The following is a 20,377-nucleotide window of genomic DNA, read 5'->3' as shown; positions in this document are numbered from 1 at the left end:
CATGTTCAGTTCTAGTTGAATGGAGGAATGTTACAATTCTGCAGCCTTGTTGGATTGCTATCAAAGCACTACATATAAATGTGCTAGACTACACCTCTTGAGACATGCAATTCAAGTGTTTCATTCTTTTCAATTGCCACGAAAGTGTTAAGTGAAGTAGCCCTCAAATCTGCCTTTAAAAACACACTTGAAAGATTGGGGAGTTCTTAAGACCTTGAATTTACACTAAGAAAGAATCTAAAGTTTGGTGAAATGTCCTACTTTTTATAAATTAAACCATCCATCCGTCCATTGTTTATCTGAGGTGTGGTTGCAGGGGTAGTAGGTATCTTTAGCAAGGAAGCCCACTCAACTACCAAAAGTATTATATATTTAGAAATTAGTTATTGTTTCTGGAATTGGCCTAGCCATAAACACATAAAACCACAACCAGGTTGGACCCCGTTAGAAAATAAAAAATGATTAGTCCCGAATAGGGAAATTGAAGGTTGTTTTTTTTTTTAGCCTTAAAGTGGGCAGTAGCAGCACACAAGGGTAACAACAGTTAAACAGCAGGTTGAAGGCAGAACATTTTAAGACATTTTATTTATTAAATACTGTATGGCCACTACTAGGAATTGGTGGTTTTGCCCAAGTCCTACATATAGTTCATTCATACAGACAGACGGACGGACGGACAGATAGACAGATAGACAGATAGATAGATAGATAGATAGATAGATAGATAGATAGATAGATAGATAGATAGATAGATAGATAGAGAGATAGATAGATAGATAGATAGATAGATAGATAGATAGATAGATAGATAGATAGATAGATAGATAGATAGATAGATAGATAGATAGATAGATAGATAGATAGATAGATAGATAGATAGATAGATAGAGATAGATAGATAGATAGATAGATAGATAGATAGATAGATAGATAGATAGATAGATAGATAGATAGATAGATAGATAGATAGATAGATAGATAGATAGATAGATAGATAGATAGATAGATAGATAGATAGATAGATAGATAGATAGATAGATAGATAGATAGATAGATAGATAGATAGAGCGAGCGAGCTGCAGGGTACAGCCTGGATGGATCACGAGTCAACTGCAGGGCAAATTGAGACAAGAGATTAGATATTAGATTTATCATACAAGAAAATAAAATCTTTTGTAAACCTAACGAACCTGTTTTCGGAGCGGGTAAGTAAGTCGGCGTCGTCATAGAAAAGCTCCACAATCACTTGGAAGAACATGCAAACATCACACAGAAAGGACACAGTCCAAACCCCAAACCAACAGAACTGTGAGAGACACACTTTGTTGCCTATAAAACTTTATATATATATATATATATATATATATATATATATATATATATATATCAAATGCAAACATTAACAGTAATCAGCAGCATCAACAATAATAACTAAATAAGTAACTAAATAATTTGTACTGTATAAGCAGTTGAAAGTGACATTAACATATATACTATCTGCAGTGGAGTGACAGCGATGCAGGAATAAATAATATACAAACAGAATATTATATGCTTGACCTTTTCAGCGCACATTTTCCAAACTAAATGCTGTTTGCTCTGTTGAATAAGTTCATTATTTTTGCTATTTTTACCAGCTGAGATGTAAACGTTCGTCCTTCAGCACTACCTAACAATAACTAAGGATTCCAAAATCATACTTCCCACATTTACACATTAGTCAAAGTCTGCACCACTCCAATTTCACTTGCATCACATTACCTTCCTCATTCCTTTCATTTCTCATAACTTTATTCTTCTTTCTTGATTTCCCCCCCACCCACATACATAATGCCACATATTTGCTGCACTTTGTCTATGACCTACATTCCCCAAACACATTGATCAAATGTTCTTTATTACACTTCAGATGTGCATGGACTGAATTTTGTTTTTTTTTTAAATCTACATGATGTATAGTCTAAGAAACGGCATGCAATTTATCAGTCTGACACAGCCAAAATAACGACTGTTTGAATTGTGAATGGGATGCTTCATCATGTTTTGTCATTCTTCTCACTGGGCAATTATATAATGATGCAAGGTAATGAGTTTGCATTAACGGTGAGTGACATCAAATAGAATGAGGCGCTTGTCTATAATGGAATAGTTAAAGAGTGAAGATTACCAGTTAAACTCCCAGAAATTCACTGGTACTTTATCTCTCTCTCTCTCTCTCACACACCACACACACACACACACACACACACACACACACACACACACACACACACACCACACACACACACACACACACACACACACACACACACACACATAATTGACAGGCAGCAGATAGGTTCTCTCATTTCCCCTCTCACTGGTGCATTGCGCGTGAAATTTTATGTCTGAATTCTGCACACAGTCAAACCATGCTGGTTTGGGTTTCACATTCCAAATGGACCATTTCCTGAACTGATGATCCAAGTGGTTATGGTGACATCTCACCATCTCTGCGCCTCCTCATCCTCGAGCACACCCCAATGATGTGCTATGACACTCATTTGCAAAATCAGAGGTGATGTTACACTTGTGGGGAAAAAAAATCAAAAAAAAATTCTCTCACTGTTTGTTGTCAGATTTAGGTTTTTCAAATAATTTTTCAGGACAGGGATAGACTACATGCTTTTCAAAGCGAAAGATTTTTTTTAAATGTTTTATTGTGGAAAGTTAACCTCTTTTTACATTTGTTTGACAGTTGATTCATCCCGTCTATGCAGTGATACAGTGAGCTCTTGTGATCAGTGATTTCGGTGTCCAAGTTTTTTTTTTTCATTTACCATATTTTCACGATCGTAAAGGTCTGAAATTCTCTTCTAAATGGACCAGGTGCCACGTTAGACATGGCGCCTTACAATGTGGTGCACCTTATGTGCACACTGAGTTCCAAAATTTGCAATATTTCTTGTATGACTTGTCCAACAATATACACTCGAACATACTAGTTACACTGTTAGCATGCATACTTGCAAGTGTTTTATCGTGTATGTAAACTACCATATGATGGCGCTCACGAGGCCGTGAGGAACAATTGCATTTCACATCTTTTGAGTAGAAGAAGCTTACACTATGGCACTATGGAGGTCCTGGAAGTATCCAGGAAGGATGTAAATAGTGTTTGAAGTGAATGTTTTGCGTCAATTATTTCTTCAGTAATTATTTTATTTATTTTATTATTTACTAATTATGCTATTCTGTTTGCTGCGGTGTGATATTTTAGTTTCGATGTGACAGTGTGAGTGTGTGCAACGTCGTCAGACCTGCCTATACAGGCAGTATGTGGGGTAATATGAGCTTCTTCTCCTTAAAGATGTGAAATACAATTGTTCCTCACTGCTTCATGATTGTCATTATATGGTAGCTTACGAATATTCTAAAATATGTACTGGCATGCATGCTAACAGTGTAACCAGCGTCTATTAATATTGCATGCATTATTTGTGGATTTTCGTTATTTGTGGGGGTGTAAGGAACGTAACCCCCACAAAAACAGGAGAACACTGTATTGCTTATCCTCATTGGGGGACAGTTTCAAGAAAAAAAAATACTACCACACAAAAATGAAAAATTATAGCTTTAGTGCATTTCAGCAAAATGAGAACTTGTTTGTCTAAGTCGTCAACATACTCTAAACATGGTGGACAGTCTGCCTTAAACACTTCATTGTGCTGTGAAGCTAAATGTTTTACAAGTGTTTGGTTTTAGAATTTTAAGTTTATTTTTGTCAATAGATTTAACTGAAGAAGCATTTTTTTTATTATCAAAAAAAAAAAGTTATTGTAGGAATTAAATTGCTTGTCTTCCAAGAAAAAAGTGACATTTAAGAGACAATTTAAAATGCCGGTTTATTCCTCCAAGTGATTTTCACAAACCAGGCCCGCTCTACGTAATATGTGGAAACATGCTCGCAAATGAGGCAATGAAGCCTTCAAACGTGGTTCAGCATATTTCTTCATTAAAATCAAAGGATAATATTCGGAAATTGCTTAAAAGCCCTGAATTCCCTGCTTTCATTTCAAACATCCTATCATTTGTGATTTGGGATGATCTGCAATGACGGTGACCAAAACAAAGTTACGATCCAAAGTGGAACAGCACACTTGGGGTTAGGGATATGTTACCCCAAGATGGGACAGGCTGCGGGACAACAACAAAAACTGCAAATGGCTTACGGAACAGTATGCGGTTTGTGTCCTGGTGGTTGGTACTGAAAGGTCTCAAGCAAATATTGCAGGCAAACATCCCAATGCACCCTTTAAAATGTATACAATCACGCAAGCACCTACATTAATCAGAATGAAGCATTGTCAGTCTTGCGCAATGACTGCATAAAATTGTCACTTTGAAGCCAGTAATGCAAAGTAAGCTTGTTTGCCCATTAGCATTCAGAGCTGGTGAAAATGTTTTGACCTTCTCTTTGAAAGCCAGAAGCGTCAGACGTTAAGTTTTAATTGAGTTCCTGTGTCTTTCTCTCACCTCATTCTCATCACAACAATAAAATATTGCCCTCATTTCATAGACTAGTCAAAGAGCCGTGATCTCTTTATAATGCCAGAATGATGAATGGATTCCACTACATGCCATCAATGCCTTTCTATTGTCTGTCATTACTATTTAGCTGTATAAAAAAACCTCCAGGAGCTTTTGACTAATTAGTTTGATAACTATTTTGATGTTTCCCTTTTTGGTTTTCTGCTTTCTGCAACCCCGTAATGAAGCAATTTCATTACAACTGTAATTAGAGGGTGAGCATATAAAACCTAATCAAGAGAGGGAGAAGAGGAGAAGAACAAAAATGAAAAAAATGTAAAACAGAGAAGAATAGCTCAATAACACCAGTAGAAAGTGACACAATCATAAGGGCTGTGTTACCCAGCGCACCCAGCCACCATCATCCCCCTAGTTTCCCCAGAAGTGCAAGAGGCCCCCACCCCCAAATGGAGATTGACGCAGGGGCTCGCCACTACCTGGATGGGTAACAGTTTGAAACTTGCAAGCCAATGACCCACCCCAGCTGGGGAAAACAAAACAAAACAAAAAAAAAAACGGAGGGGTGGGGTAGAGAAGAAAATGGGAACCAATGATTGCCCCATGGGGCAGAGAGGAATCCCTCCCTTCCTGCAGCAAGGCGCCCCGGGAGTTATGCCATTAGTTTTGTCACTACCCACCCCCAACAATAAAAGATTCCTTATTCTTTCTGGCATATGAACCAGAAGATGAATCATTGTGACCATTGGAAATCTTGTGACTCAAAAATGAAAAAGAGTAATTAAAAAAAAAAATTCTTACTAGTGCAGTGTCACTTCAGAAACAAAGAAGTCAGGTTGTGGTTCAAAGTCGAGTTTTTGTAAAATTTCACTCAAGGGGAACAACACAATAAAATGAAATAAAACAAACTTCCAGAGGAAGTAAAATAGTATTCCATTCATCCATCCGTTTATTTTCAATAGCCCGTGTACTCATTAGAGTGACAGGTGAGCTGGAGACTATCCTAGCTGGCTTTGAGTGAGAGACTTTGTCACAGTTGGGTTTATTGTGGCGGATGAGGAGTCCAAAATGTGAAGGACCAAAGTGTAGGGAAGCAGGGAGTTCATACACATAAACTGATGACACAACGAACACCTGGATAAGACACAAGTGGCTGGAAGTAGCTGAATGGTAGACAGGGAACAGGGCTGATGAGAACAGGTGAATATAAAAACCTAATGAGCAAGACAAACAACCTTTTTGAAAGACAAAACCCAAATTTAATCAAAATTATGTCGAACACATCATGACAGACTTCCTACAGCCTGGACTGGTCACCAGCAAATTGCAGGGCAGAAAGATACAAACAATCATTTACAGTATACTCATATTCACACCTAGAGACAATTTAGATGATTTATTCCCCATTTGTCCCATTTTCCATACCGCTTATTCAGGCGTACTCGGTTCTATCTGGGTAAGAGGCAGGGTACACCCTGAATTGGTCATCACAGAACTAAGAGACAGATGTGCTAGATATTTTTTATTATCCTAAACAGTCGGGATTTTGGAATGAGGTATTCCCAAAAAAGCCATACAAGCACAGGGAGGCAGGGCTTTACATAAACACCAACCAACTGGCCAAATGTTGCTAGATTTCAGCAGTTGCTCGTAGCATTTCTTCTCTCACTCCCCATTTTGGCAGGTTGAGTTTTATGTGAACTATAGCTGGGATAGGCTCTAGCACTCCTTGTGAGAATAAGCAGCAAACCCCTCACACACACACACGCACACCAGGAATTTTCCTTTGTGTGTATCTGGGTACCATAATAATTTAAGATATGAAAGCAGTATTTATACTTTACATATTTGAGACTAAGATTACAACAGTACACATATTTACTTAAATCTGTAATTATAAGTTAATCTTTCCTGCAACAGTTGCCTGACCGTGGCCGGGAAACTCAGGGTAGACGCCTTGGTGGCGGGAACAATAATGGTACGAAGCACTGGTTTGCTGCTCGAAAGGCTTTATAAGATCCTTTAAGCACTCAGATTAAATGTGTCCTCTCTTAAACACTACTCCTCCCCGGTCACCATTGCTAAACTTGTAAACTATATACACTACCAACTGCTCGCGCTGCGTTTTTATCCCTTCTCGCTCTTATTGCTTAGTTCTTAATGATTTATAGTGCTTACTAGCCAGTGTTATGACAAATGTTCCAATTTTTTGAGGATTTTTGATCTCCCACGACTACCATTGTTAGAATACGTGTTTGGAAAACTCGAGTGCTGGAGTGCATTATTTGTTTGGTTACAATACACTTTCAATGATAGCTGGGTGTAATTACTACAAGGTGGCCCTTTAAAGGCGGGAAAAAAAATGCAAAGTGGATGTTGAAAGCTGTCAATTCGGTATAGAATAGACTGAAAAAGATTACTTTTTTCTGCCAAGCAAAAATGAAACCAGGACCTTGGTGAGATGAATATGAGACCTTTTACTGAGTCGGAAATGGTAAACAACTGCGCACTGAGTTGACAACAAAACTAAGCAGCTTGTCACCTCCGCTATTAAGAAAGTGCCTCTCTCAGACACAACAACTATTTGCAAAGTGGAACTACTTGCTAAGGCCTCTGGGAACCTGGAAAAAGCAGAATGTATGTCTATTGCTGTGGAAAAATCCACTGATTGTGCAGACATGGCCAGCTGTAGTATAATGCTAAAATTACTTTTTTTTTAACCATATTTTGTTTTCTATTTCAAAAGATTCATTGAAGTCTATGTGGGGGTTCAGACTCCGCTGATATGCATTTATCGTGAAATAATTAAAGAAGTGTTGCCTGCGATTGGCTAGTGACCAGTTTATGGGGTACCCCACTTCTCGCCCGAAGATAGCTGGGAAAGGCTCAACCACAACCGCGACATTAGTGAGGATAAGCAGGACGGAAGATGAATGAATGAATGGTGCCCGAATTAAATGTGAACTTTAGCTACCATCTGTAGGAATGGAACGATTTCTGTTGGACATAAGTGAAACGGTTTAATTTTTCAACCAAACTTGCAGAGTATAAATCCAAGTATAACCACCAACTCACAAACCTTTGGGCTGAGGAAATACACTCTGATGTCTTAGTCGGCCTGTGTTTCTTCCAGGAACGTCAGCTCCGCAGGCGAGGAGGCGAGACGGAGGATGAGAGAGTGCGACGGCCTGACGGATGCCCTGCTCTACGTCATCCAGACCTCTCTAGGCAGTAGTGAGATTGACAGCAAGGTTTGTGTGCGTTTATAATCATGATAAATTAATACTTTTCTTTTTTCTTAAGAATGGTCATGTTTTCATCCAGTCACATTGCTCTGATGTCATCCCCATCACCTGTGCTGAGTTTGCATGTTCTCTCCGTGCCCTTGTGGGTTTTCTCCAGGCACGCCGGTTTCCTCCTACATCCCAAAAACATGCATTAATTGGAAAGCCTAAATCCTGTCTTTTATGTCTGTTTCTCTCTCTCTCTCTCTCTCTCTCTCTCTCTCATGACTTTGGAGATCCTCTTATGGAATCTTTATTGGGCAATGTAGCACTTCTTACCAAAGTTAGTATATGTGGAAATTGGCAGCAGAAAACTCATAATTAAATACTTGGTTCTTGGTGCCGAAGGGTCACAGGCAACGTTCCCTCAAATTTTTTTTCGTGTCCGAGCTAAAACACAAAGGCCGTGAACGCCCCCTTTGACCACCATGAGCAACATCAGACGTACGCACTGTGGCCATATCAGTGTCATCCATTGGAGTACATGCCTCTTTCAAAGATTCAAATTACAGCATTTACATTCCAATCAGAACATTTTTAAGAACAATTTTGTGTTTTTGCAAACTTACAATGAAAATGTCAACAAACAAAAAAAATACATTGCTAACCAAACCAAGCCAACGATGAACTGTAAATTTGAAATGTCACATCCAACTTTGTTTCATTTTTTTAACACACAATGATATCCCCGTCTGTTTTTCTTGGTGTCGATCCGGCTGCTCCAAAGTGGGTTTTTAACATTATACACCATCTCATCCTGCACTTTCTACTTTGGCTTCAGACCAGACCTTTCTCACTCAAAAAAAAAGAGAAAATCCCATCCAGTTTCACTTCTTTTCTTCATCATTATTATTATTATTATACATACTATACAAAAACAGAAAGTAGATAAATACAAATACTGTACAGTATAGTAATGTTTTATGACAGGAATAATAATCATAATAGTAACAGTGATTATCAACAGTATTTTAGTGACTGGCCAATAGTTTAAAATGTGTAATATTTTAGTCTTAGCAGCCATCGAGAATTCATTCATTGATCATTTGCCAGTGTGTGGTTTTGTTGTAGGACCAAGCCTGTACGTGTGTGCACTCGTGTCAAAGTATGTGTTGACCAGTCAATATCACATAAACAATACTGTGGGTGGCTGGCTTCTCAAGGTCTCCCTGTCTGCCAGCCTCTTTCAATGGCCTCCCTTAATCACTGTTTATCCGCCCGCTCCTCTCCACCATCTGACTGCAGCCACCAGAGGAGTGCTGCTATTGCCTTGCTAACAAAGACTGATTGGCAGGTGAACTTGCTGATGCTTTTTAGCAAAGTAGCTGTAAAAGATAGACTCTGGCTGTCTTTCTTTTAGCGTTTAGGCTTGTCAACTAATTTTGTCGAGATCTTGTGTTGTGTTATAAAATGGTCAGAATAATTGGTTTCAATAAACCAGTATTTCATGTACATTGGTAAAAGGAGCATTTGCAAGTGTACAATAAACTCACTCAACAGGAAAAAAAAACATTTGTGATGCAACATACTGAGCGCAGTTTCCAAATTAGCGATCTGAAATATTAAAACCTAGTATACACAGTGCCAACTACAACCACAATAAGGAACATTTTGTTAAAATTGTCACATGCACAAAACGTTCATTTTGATTTTTCCAAGTATATCAATACGAATAATAACAAATAATAATACAGTGGGTTGTTTATAGCAATGTAAATGTTTAATATACATTTTTTGCTTTGCTGTTGAGTACTATTTGTCCATGCACACATGCAGCAATTTTATAGAATATCTACTGTTTAATGTAATCAATGGTAGCTATGTAAACATTAGGCCTACATATTATAAACATTTGTAACTTGTACCAATATGTTAAATATATTTACATACTTTTAAGTGAATGTACAGGTGACACACTCACCTAATAAGATATTAGCGCCCGATCAGTGAAAGGAACTCATACCTTAAAGTTGACAAAGCTACAAATTAACATGTTATTTGTTTCCAACTGTTATTGGAGAAAGCAACATTAGATGTTAAGTAAAAAATATTTGTCAAACTGTTTATACATGCTTGAAATTCAACCACTTGTAATAAGAAATTAAAATCATCCATCACCAAATTCAAGTGGGTTTTGTTAAATGAGCAATGCAGCTGTATAAAGAAACAGAAAAAACAACACGCACCCGTAAATGGAAAAGTCACTGCTTATTGTAAAAACTGTAATACATAACCTGTGCCAGTTTGTATGCGGGATATGAATTTCATGTGACTGCAGCTCGCCCAAGTGCGACGTTGTTTTGTTTGTCGCGTCTCCCGAGTGTGTTCAATTTCACTCCCTGGTTGTTCTTGTGTAAAGCGCCAGTCTCTCGGCGAAAAGATGGATGATTTGTCTTTGTTAATTTCCACTCAGTTGACTCGATGACATCCCGATTTCAGAGTCATACTTAACACAACCGCTCGCACTAAAGCTCACATTTAGACATGGGCATGAGCTCACATTCAGGTTCTTAATGGTTAATGTTAAAAACTCTATTGGACCTGTCATCTTCGCTCATATGCCCGGGTTTCTTCTAATCTCATTTTAAAATCAGACGTAATAAAACACACATTCATATCACCGGTGTATTATCTAGCCTCTGTCCTCTCGCTCTCTCCATCAAATCTGCCACAGGGTGGAACGGGGATAAAAGTGCTCCTAGTAGTCGACAAAGCACTTTTATTAGCAGGCGTCCACTTCCACTTTGAGTTATGTTCTCAAGTGTCATGTTTCAATTAAGTGTATCAAGTGTGCATCTTTTCAATCTGTGCCCTCAACATTGTCATTTTCCATCACAGACTGTGGAGAACTGCGTTTGCATCCTGAGGAACCTGTCTTACCGCTTGGCAGCGGAGACCTCTCACGGGCAGCAGGGCGGGTTGGAGGAGCTGGACGGCCTCCTTTGTGACTCCAGCGGTCGTGATGGAGAGAGCTCTGGCTGTTGGGGCAAGAAGAAGAAGAAAAAGAAGGGTACTGACCAGGTAAAAACCCAGTTGAGGAGATTCAAAACCAAGAGTAGTGCAGGGGAATAGGAACTTTAAGGAACACATTAGCCCAATGTACTGTACTTTTATGGTAATTAGCTACTGTTGCGAGCTGGCTTGGTTTTATGTTGAGGTAATAATGTTAGATGCAAATAATCAACATTTTGACATTAACGGCTGGTCTGACAGGCTGCTATTATAATTCATCAAGATGGCAAAACATAATGAACATAAACATACAGTACAAACATCACAGTAAAGCACAAGTACCCAGACAACAAAATGTCCAGTGGCAACATTGCACAAAAAAATCCAGTGAAACAACATTCTTGCCAGCAGGTTTGTGGGAACTAAAATGAAAAGGAAGTGAAAAGTTTTGAAACGACTTTTAAAATATAATTTAAAAATCATCTAACTCAAAATCCCCAAATTCAAATACTCTTTGATGCCTTCAGTCCTCCATGAAAGAAGATCTATTGTCTGTTTTAAGTTAAACATGACATTCATGGATATCGTCTTCGACTGCAGGGTTCGCACGCAGCCCCAAAAGTCCCTAAAACCCCTAAATTTTTGAAGGTGCATTTAGGGGCTCCTGAAAGTCCTTAAAAATCCGCGAAAACTGGGCAAGCCCCTAAAAAGGCCTTAAATTAAAAAAAAATCAAAGGGAGGACCTCTACCGCCAAAATTCTCCCTAAAAAATTATCTTTTATTTAAAAAAAAATAGCGATCCGTCTGGCGTCCAAAACAGCCGGAAATTGTCAACGGAAGTCACCGTGTTGACAACTTGTAGCCATCTTGTCGATATTTCATTGTTTGTTTCCATGAGTAGGCATTTCACTTCGTCTTCGTTACGACGTAGTGTAGTTCTTTCATCGATCCAACTTGTATCATGGGGAAGTGCATTTTTCAATATGCTTGGGTTGAAAATAAGGAGTTCGGGAGCTGGGTTCGTCGAGATCCAAAAGATTGGCACATGTTTTACTGCCATCTGTGCAAGCAGAGTTACCAGCTTGAAAAGATGGGCGTCAAAGCGCTGGAGTTGCACCGGAAAAACAGGAGACACGCTGATTTGGCGAAGAGTCTCTCATCTTCCGTTGGTATGAATCTGTTTCTAAAATATCAACATAGTGAAGCATCAACTTCAGGCAGTGGTACTAGCAGTGCATGCGCACCTACAGTTGTCCAGTCATCGACTTCAACCAGCCGGAAGTCAGGCTTTATGAACGTAGTTCAATACACGAAGACGGACTCGTTAAAGGCGGAGATCGTGTGGACTTTAAAAGAGATCTGCAGCCATTACAGTTACAAATCATGTGAAAATATTTCGAAAGTGCAGTCATGTTCCCAGACAGTGACATTGCTAAAAACTACCACTGTGAGGAAAGGAAGACTTCGTACCTGGCTACATTTGGCATCGCTGCCCACTTTTCTTCTCTACTGCCTCAAAGCCAAAAAAGCCTGAATAGAGACTGACATATCTACGCTTATTGAGAAGGCTGACAGGCTGTGTGAGGAGGCAGAAGAAAAGAGGAATCTGAGGTTTATCACCAAGGCCAATGCACTCAGAGGCAGAGCAAAGGACAAGAGAGCCACTTTGGCACCTCTGCAGCAACAAATAGAGGAGGCACTGGGTAGGCTCAAGGAGCTAGAGTAGGGATGCTGAGACAGACATCAGTAGAAGACATTTGTGTATGTAGTTGCAATTGTCGTTAGAATCTGTTTTTCTGTAGACTGTTATGTGAAGACATTGACAATCGTCATATCAATGAGTACTACCACAAGGTGCGACAGGTGATCACTGTCACAGGTACTGGAACATTTGATGAACCAAGAACGGTTGATGGCACCATTGGGTGAGTCTTTTTTCCTTACTCTTGATTTCCCACAATGACCCTAAATTTTTTCCGTGTCGGCCCTAAATTTTTCGTGTCAGCCCCTAAGAATGCCCCTAAAAAGCCCTTAAAATTTTTGGGTCAGACTGAGTATGAACCCTGTAGACTTGAAAACTGATCATTTTTGCCCATTTTATGACATGTTCTGAATCAAATTTCAGATATTACTAGAATTCAAAGAAAGCCAGGACCCAGTTTGAAATCTGAAAATCCTACTAAGCCCATCAGAACTCACAAGTGAGACTAGATTCAATAATACCCACATATATTATTTTCATAAAGACAATCAGTGTATCTGAACATTGGGATATAAAAATGCTGATTAATAACGACTCCAAAAAAATCCTCTGAACATTAATGTAAACATGTGCTTTTATCCACCAAAATAAATAATAATTAACACGTAACACACGATAAATGAAAAAAAAAAAAAGAATATTGAATCACTCCATTTACAAAGTACAGACCTTTCACAACATGGATTTTATAGATTGCACTCAATCAGCGCTTTATGATTCCTGGACAGAAAATACTTGCAAAGCAAGAGTGCAAGGGACAAAATATGTAATATAACAGCAGTGAGCACAAATTCTGAACGGAAACTAAAAATTAGATTTGTTTCCAGAATTAAAATACTAGCAAGCAAGCTCACAGACGGTAGGTGACTACTATTTTAGTGTTAGCGTCAGTGGAATTGATTCATCCTATTGTATTCTCGCCAGAGAAAAAGAAAAAAAAAGGTGAGTCGTAACAGACTCACACATTATACTTTTTACTTCATGACACATATAATGTATAAAATGTTAACTTTTTATCAGAAAGGGTTGTGGGTGATAATTTTAACAATAATAAGCAAGTCACTCCACTCTATCCCCAAACAGTTTCGACATTATTTGTTTCCATTATCAATGTTTAATCATTTTCCTCTATTTATATTGCTTTTTTTGCAAAATGCCGTGGAAAAAAAAATCCTGTTTGTTTTTTGCCCCTTGCTAGTTTGTTCAGCATTTTTTATTCAACGTTACTTCGTCCCTCTCAACTACGACGAGGGGCAGTTTAGTACATTGTTCTTGTGCGTAAAGTGGAAGAAATCAATTTGTTTCACATATTTGAAGCAAAAAAGGGGTGACACTATTCTTCATTTGGAAGACGCCGGCCCAGCAGGAGCTCACTTGGTTTAAGATGTGATGACGGTGCAACCTAGCACTGAAAGTTCTCCTTTGACATATTCACGTCCATTTGTCGCCAAACGCTGTGTTCTGGCACACACGACTCCAAATAGTAGAAGCCGCCTTGCATGATGCAACGGGAACACGGTGTCAGACGTCGAGACAAGGGGACGTGTGAGCTGAATAATACAGAAAGATGGAACCCTTAGATCACAAAGTACTCTGTAAACTTTGTTTTAATGCAATGGCTTCTTTGAAAGTAAATTGGATCACAGGAAACTTTTCCTTTCTTGGATGGTAATTTATTTTAGTAAGACTTTTTTAAACCTAGATTTTCTTTAGCTTAATTGTATCTGCCCCCTCCTCCCTTCTGTCCACTGTCTTCCTTTTCCAAGCTAATAAGCTGAAGTTTAACTCCGGTGGGTTATGGAGTCAGGAACACATGAACTTGTTTTGAAGTGGCATATGTGTGACCTGAAGAAGTCGTAAAACCATTTCATATTGATCCAGTGATGTATTGAATGTCTTGCATTGAATGTGTCTTGTATTTGCAGTACAAAGTGGTTGAGTTCACAAATGAACCAGTTATATTGTGTTTTACTTTCATACACTTTTGCGAAAGATAAAGAAATGACACCCAAATATATCAAACTGATTTTCTATCACTAACTGTCAACAGCATTTGCTAAACATGCACAATCTGAGATCCAATACAAGCCGCAGCCAAATAAAAAGTCCAGCCTTACATGTAGTAGATAATAATTGATAGTGGAGAGAAGAAAATTAGGTAATAGTGAGAAAAAGGCAGCAAGAGGCGAGGGTAGGCGGTGGCATTTAGACGATATAGTCCCTGTAATCATTTATTAATCTTTGACAGCAAAGCCAAGGAACAGCGTGGGAGCCTGAACTTAAGATAAATTGTCTTAATTGACTGCTGCATACAAATAAACACACACACAGACACACTTTTTTTCCCCACTTAAAAGCAATTCAGTTTCAGAAAATATGCACTCTAAGGACAAATGTTTTTATTAATTCAACAATATGCAGCTGGATTAGACCGCTTAGTTTCAACTAAGGACTTAATTATCAATGTTGTTCAGGTATTTTGGAAAACGTGTATGCTTCCAATTGTGGGAACAGAACTTTCTCTCCTAGTTTGGACAAATCTGGGTGCATAAACACGTGCTTGGATTATTTTTGATTTGGGATAACTTGAGTGCCTTGACCTTGACCCCTTTAATCACCCCTTGGATACACTTTAACATAGATTGTAAGTTTGTCCCTCTTTGCCAACTTTTAGTGACCTCATAAATGTTGCTATTAGTTCAAATAAAATAAAAAGTGTTTGGTTGTAATTTTTCTTCAGTGCATCATGTTTGTGTGACAGGTTTCTCAAATCAGGATAATGCTTTTACACATCCATATCATGGCATAAAGCTCTAACAAATTCAATAGATTATCACCTATTGAAAGCAACCATAATAGGTGCAAGGTCTTTCCTTTTTCCTCTGGAACTGTAATGTAGTCCACTTTTTGAGCATTAAAAATTAATCTCCATATTTATTCACATAGGAGGTCTTCAGGCAACAATAGGAAATAGAATGTTCTGTTCATACTCTTCAAACTGTATCAAGTGTTGGATTTTCCCTTCAGAGAATTTATGTAAATAAAGCATGCATGCACACGCACAAACACACATTTTCATCCACTCACAGTGCAAAGTGCACACTTGCCTAGTTTACCATGAAGCAAGTAAGGTGGATCAGTTGAGCGGAACGAGAAGGTCGACGGGGAGGAAAATCTGAAGAGGAGGGAGAAGGATGGAAATAGAATTAAAAAATGGGTAAAAGAAGAGTTTATTGGGACACTCACAAAAGAAAATCAGTATGGCATCTAGAGATAAAGAATCATCTGGAGAGAAAAAGAGGGACACAATCTCAATGATAAACAGTAGGAAAATGGCAAGTGGGAAAAGAGAGAGAGAGAGAGAGAGAGAGAAAAAGAGAGAAAATGAAGCGAGGCCAGGAGACTGACAACAGAATAGCAATGTAGAGGGATCGTGGCTGTTAATGCAGTGAGTTTATTTCTCCAAAAGTGAAATGTAGTTGGTGTGTGAAAGCAGCTATTTTATTCCTTCACCCTTGCATACCATTTCCATTTCATCAGTCTTAATAAAAGAAACAAAATCAAGATGACATTAAATTTCACATAATAGTTTGGTTTGTTTTTACTTTGGAGACCTCAAGGTTCCGCTCCAAAAGAGAAACAGTAGTTTCCTACGGTGGCCTGGAAGTGGAAAACAATATCACAAATTGTGAAACACTAACATTTCAGAAAACACAAAAACATAAGACAAAACACTTTACATCTCAGAAAACACATGAGCAAAAGACTAAAACACTAAGATTTCAGAAAACACAAACAAAAGATAAAACACGTTAAATTAAAGAAACAAAAACAAAGATGAAACAAATTACAATAGCGGAAAAGGGGGGGGGGGGCTTTTTTCACAGACATTCTTGGAAATCCCACAGGCTTTCTTGGCAAGACCCGCCGTACACCTGCCTATATATGTATATATATAGCGTCAAATGCCTCTACAGGCTCGCTATTCAGAGTATCCAAATATACATACGCTATTTCAGCTAGACATCACATTACATCTGCGTAGCCTGCGGGTCTTCCGAGAGAGGCCGTGGGATTTCCAAGAATGTCTGTGAAATGGGCTCCTGCCTTTCTGAGTCTCCGCCATAGTCATTTGTTTTGTCTTTGGTTTTTATGTTTTCTGAAAGCAAATATATTTATATAGCGCATTTCATATACAAGGTAACTCAATGTGCTTAAAAGGATTTGAAAACAAAGAAATAATACATTTAAAATGTGGAAAAACAATAATGACGACAAAATATATGTTTTTCTTTTTAAATAGTACTATGAAAAAAAAGTGTACAGTGCAAGAAATATCAAAAGTTGAAATACTGTAAAAAAACATAAGAAAAAAGATGTTCACACATGGGGCTGACGTCCCCTCAGTTGGCAACTTATTCCATTTATGTGCAGCATAATAGCTAAATGCTGCTTCACAATGTTAGCGTTGGACTCTGAGCTCCACTATTTGACCTGAGTGTGTCGGTCTCAGCATTTGTATTCTGTAAGCATTTCTTTCATGTATTCAGGATCTAAACTCAATAGTGATTTATAGACCAGTAGCAGCACTTTAAAATTCATCCTAAAACTGACTGGAAGCCAGTGTAAGGACTTTAGAATTGGCGTTCCATGCTCTCACCTCTTTGTTTTGCTCAGAATCCAAGCTGCATAATTCTGAATGAGCTGCAGCTGTTTAATGCTCCTTTTGGGGAGTCCAGTCAGAAGTCTATTAGAGTAGTCAAGGCTACATGAGATAAAAACATGAATGAGGCTTTCCTGGTCCGTTTGACACATACAAGCCTCCACTCTAGATATGAGATCTAGATGGTGAAAGGCTTAATTTGATATGACTGTTGAAGGTCAGGTTGGAATCTATCAGGACACCAAGGTTTCGGACTGTGAGTCCAGGTATTTACTAACAGCAGTTCTCTTTCTTTATTTCCAAAAACAATTGTCTCAGTTTTGTTGTGGTTTAGTTGAAGAACATATTGGCTCATCTAGTTATTTATTTGCTTTAGACAGTGGCGCAACATCTCAATTGACCCCTCCGTACAGGGCACTTAACCACGCCTCCCTGAAGTTACGTGCTAACCTCAGACAAACAATTAGCAAAAATGGTGGCGCAGGAAGAAAAGACTAGAGCGAAATTGTCCGATTTACCAGCTGATTTCTCACTCGCATTCATAGCGAATAGTGAAATATCGTTGAAAAGCAGACAGCAGGGCTTCAAGTATTTCAGCGAGGGGTATTTCAATGGTATTTCCATGCATATCGACGGAGAAACCATCGATATTAGCGCGAGATCTTTCCGGAGTCAGAGGAAGACCGAGAAGCCACATAATATAATATATCATAACCCAAAGACGAATTCATCACTGACAGTTTCCTATTTTCGTGTTACCTATCACACTTGTGTGCAGAATCTGTATGTGTACCTGTATAGCCGTTTGTGAACCGCCGTATGGAGGAAAAGAAGAAGGCGAGGCTTGATTTACGAGTTGTTTCTCTCGTTTTCTTTATGTAACGTCACGCGCTCCCCTCAATAATTATTCTTGAATTAGTGCCGAACCTACGCAAGTCCCGACCGAGTACGACAATCACTACTTTAGTGTCCTCAAACATCCTTCCTTCAGTATTGGTGTCTCGGTGTACGTCGAAGGCTTCTAGGACTCGCTAGTCCGGTTTAGTTTAGCTCATTAGCCGCCAACAAAGAGACACGTTTGTGCAGTCAGGTCCTCACAAAATATCGCTCACACAGATCAAGTGTGTCAATCATTCACACGTAGCTATGTTATGCAAGCGAAGAACTGCTAATTCATTTATATGAGACATGTATTGAAAATCAAATATAGGGCTTACCTTCGTGCAAACATATCTGTTCCGGTTGATTTTAGATGGATTCAGTTGATCATGCGATCTTCCACAAAGTTTGATCCATTGAAGACATTTTTCGTACTCTGTCTTCTGTTCCGGTCGATTTTATATGGATTCAGTTGATCATACCGTCTTCCACAAAGTTTGACCCATCGAAGACATTTTTCGTACTCGGTCTTCGGTTTTGGAAAGGGTACGAATTGAACTCCACCAACTAGCCTATCAGGATACCTGTCGTCACTATTACAAAGTCCATGACTACACCTCTTAACCATATCTATTGTTAAGGAACCCAAATACGTGATAAAACGCGAACAAAAGCTTTACTGGACCATGCGACTTTGTCAGAGGTATCAGATCTCTGGCCTCTGATTGCTCAGCGACGCGAATGACGCAATTTCTACGAAGGGGTCAATTGAACATTCGTCATCTGGAGACACTGCTCATTACAACTGTGTGTCATCTGCATAGCAATGATAGTCAAAATGAAGGTTTTGAAGAATTTGATCAAGGGTAGCATACACAGGCAAAACAAGAGGGGTCCAAGAACTGATCCGTGAGGGTCCCCATTTTTTGAGATTAAGCACTTCCAATGGTTACAAAGTAGTGCCTTTCCTCCAGGTAGGACCTGAACCATTTCAGGACCGTTCCATTTAGTCCTACCCATGTTTCCAACCTGTTCAGCAGTGTATTATGTATTATGATCGACCGTATCGTACCATAAATAACTGCCAAACTCATTGCATTTGTCAGCTGTTACGAGTTCTGGATGTGTTCCTTTAGTTCAGTACACTGGATCAGACTTCCAGTGTATTGGCACCACGCACACGCACACAAAAGTAAATAAAAAGACTTGGTATTAAATAGTTACCTATAAGTATAATATGTTGAGAATTATGTTGTTACGATGTCTGATTGATGTCATGAAATGATTAACTTTGCAATTTTTTCATCTGTGCAGTGTTCTAATGATGCAACATTAAAAGGGTCAGATCTGTTCTCTCTTCGATACAAACAAATGAATTTCAAAATTAATGGAAACAAATAATATTCTTGTTTCATAGCTCTTGAATCATGTATTGTTGCCCATTTAACTTGTTTTAACATGAAAATATCACATCTTGAATTAAAGTGGTCAATTCACTGTTATAACATGAAAACATTTTAAATGTTACTGTAACATGAAAAAGATAGTTATAACGGGAAGAAAAGAAATAAAGGTGTGTATCTTTGAGCAGGTTTGCCCTGGGTTCACTTTTTTAGCTTTGTACCCAAAATAGCTTGTTCTCCGCTATTGTAGAATACGGCTTTGCCACACCCCCGGCTCATGTATTTAGGCCTTTTAACAGGACAGTACACCGTCGACCAACCCTTTCATTGTGCGCAGCGATAAGCTACAGTAGCTGTCAGCACATGAGGCGGTAACTGCCACCACAGCAGACACACCCGAATTGATAAACGTTCAATTCGGGAAACAGCACATTGTGATAAGATTTCGGCGCATTCAGTCATTTGAAAGTGGCAGAGTGATTTTAACTGTAACAGTTCTGCAGTAAAAACACAAGAAAAGAAAAATGGAGGAATCAATAGTTAAGATTTCCCTACAGTATATCAGAAGCTCTTGGAGAGAAGACACATGACTTACCTTGATGTGGTCAAAAAGGCACAGTGATGGAGGGGGATCTTCACTACCCCAGACGTTATGTGTTTAATAAAAACTTTATCTTAAAATACAGGATTATCACACAGGCTTTAATGGTAACAAATCTCCTCCTCATCCATATAATTGGCAAAACCAGGGCTTTTTGTCGTAAGAGTTGCTGAGCTGTAGTCTACTCTAGGACCAAACCAACAGGAAAAAGCACCACACTACTTCCTTTTTGGTTGCTTAGCAACAAGCAACAAATATGGGCAAATCTGTGCTATGATGTTGTAGTTGTGTCCTACCCCATGTCGT

General features: G+C 38.7%; 1 protein-coding gene and 1 long non-coding RNA gene across 7 annotated transcripts in view; one reads left to right on the top strand and one right to left on the bottom strand.

The window, feature by feature from the left end:
* Positions 1 to 20,377, top strand: part of ctnnd2a (catenin (cadherin-associated protein), delta 2a) — a 272,667-nt gene that overhangs the window by 211,471 nt on the left and 40,819 nt on the right. For all 4 annotated transcript variants that reach the window (XR_009792632.1, XM_061804648.1, XM_061804649.1 and 1 more), the window contains exons 17-18: positions 7,661 to 7,778; positions 10,650 to 10,832. Coding sequence is in view for 3 of the 4 variants with exons in the window: in XM_061804648.1 (XP_061660632.1) it covers positions 7,661 to 7,778; positions 10,650 to 10,832 (301 nt within the window). In the remaining variant the exon portion in view is untranslated. The remainder of the gene's footprint in view (positions 1 to 7,660; positions 7,779 to 10,649; positions 10,833 to 20,377) is intronic.
* On the bottom strand, positions 903 to 20,304 carry LOC133492452 (uncharacterized). 3 transcript variants are annotated; one of them, XR_009792634.1, is made up of 7 exons: positions 20,066 to 20,304; positions 13,900 to 14,075; positions 10,692 to 10,789; positions 7,881 to 7,945; positions 7,607 to 7,751; positions 1,191 to 1,245; positions 903 to 1,110 (listed from the first exon to the last, which is right to left on the bottom strand). It is a non-coding gene; the product is annotated as an uncharacterized LOC133492452 (long non-coding RNA). The 3 variants fall into 3 exon arrangements; XR_009792635.1 differs by lacking the exons at positions 903 to 1,110; positions 1,191 to 1,245 and adding an exon at positions 3,335 to 5,661; XR_009792633.1 differs by lacking the exons at positions 903 to 1,110; positions 1,191 to 1,245 and having other exon boundaries at positions 6,434 to 7,751; positions 20,066 to 20,303.

Source organism: Syngnathoides biaculeatus, chromosome 19 (assembly GCF_019802595.1).
Source record: "Syngnathoides biaculeatus isolate LvHL_M chromosome 19, ASM1980259v1, whole genome shotgun sequence".
Taxonomy (NCBI): Eukaryota; Metazoa; Chordata; class Actinopteri; order Syngnathiformes; family Syngnathidae; genus Syngnathoides; species Syngnathoides biaculeatus.
Note: the sequence above shows the minus strand (reverse complement) of the source record. Positions and strands in the feature narration are given on the sequence as shown.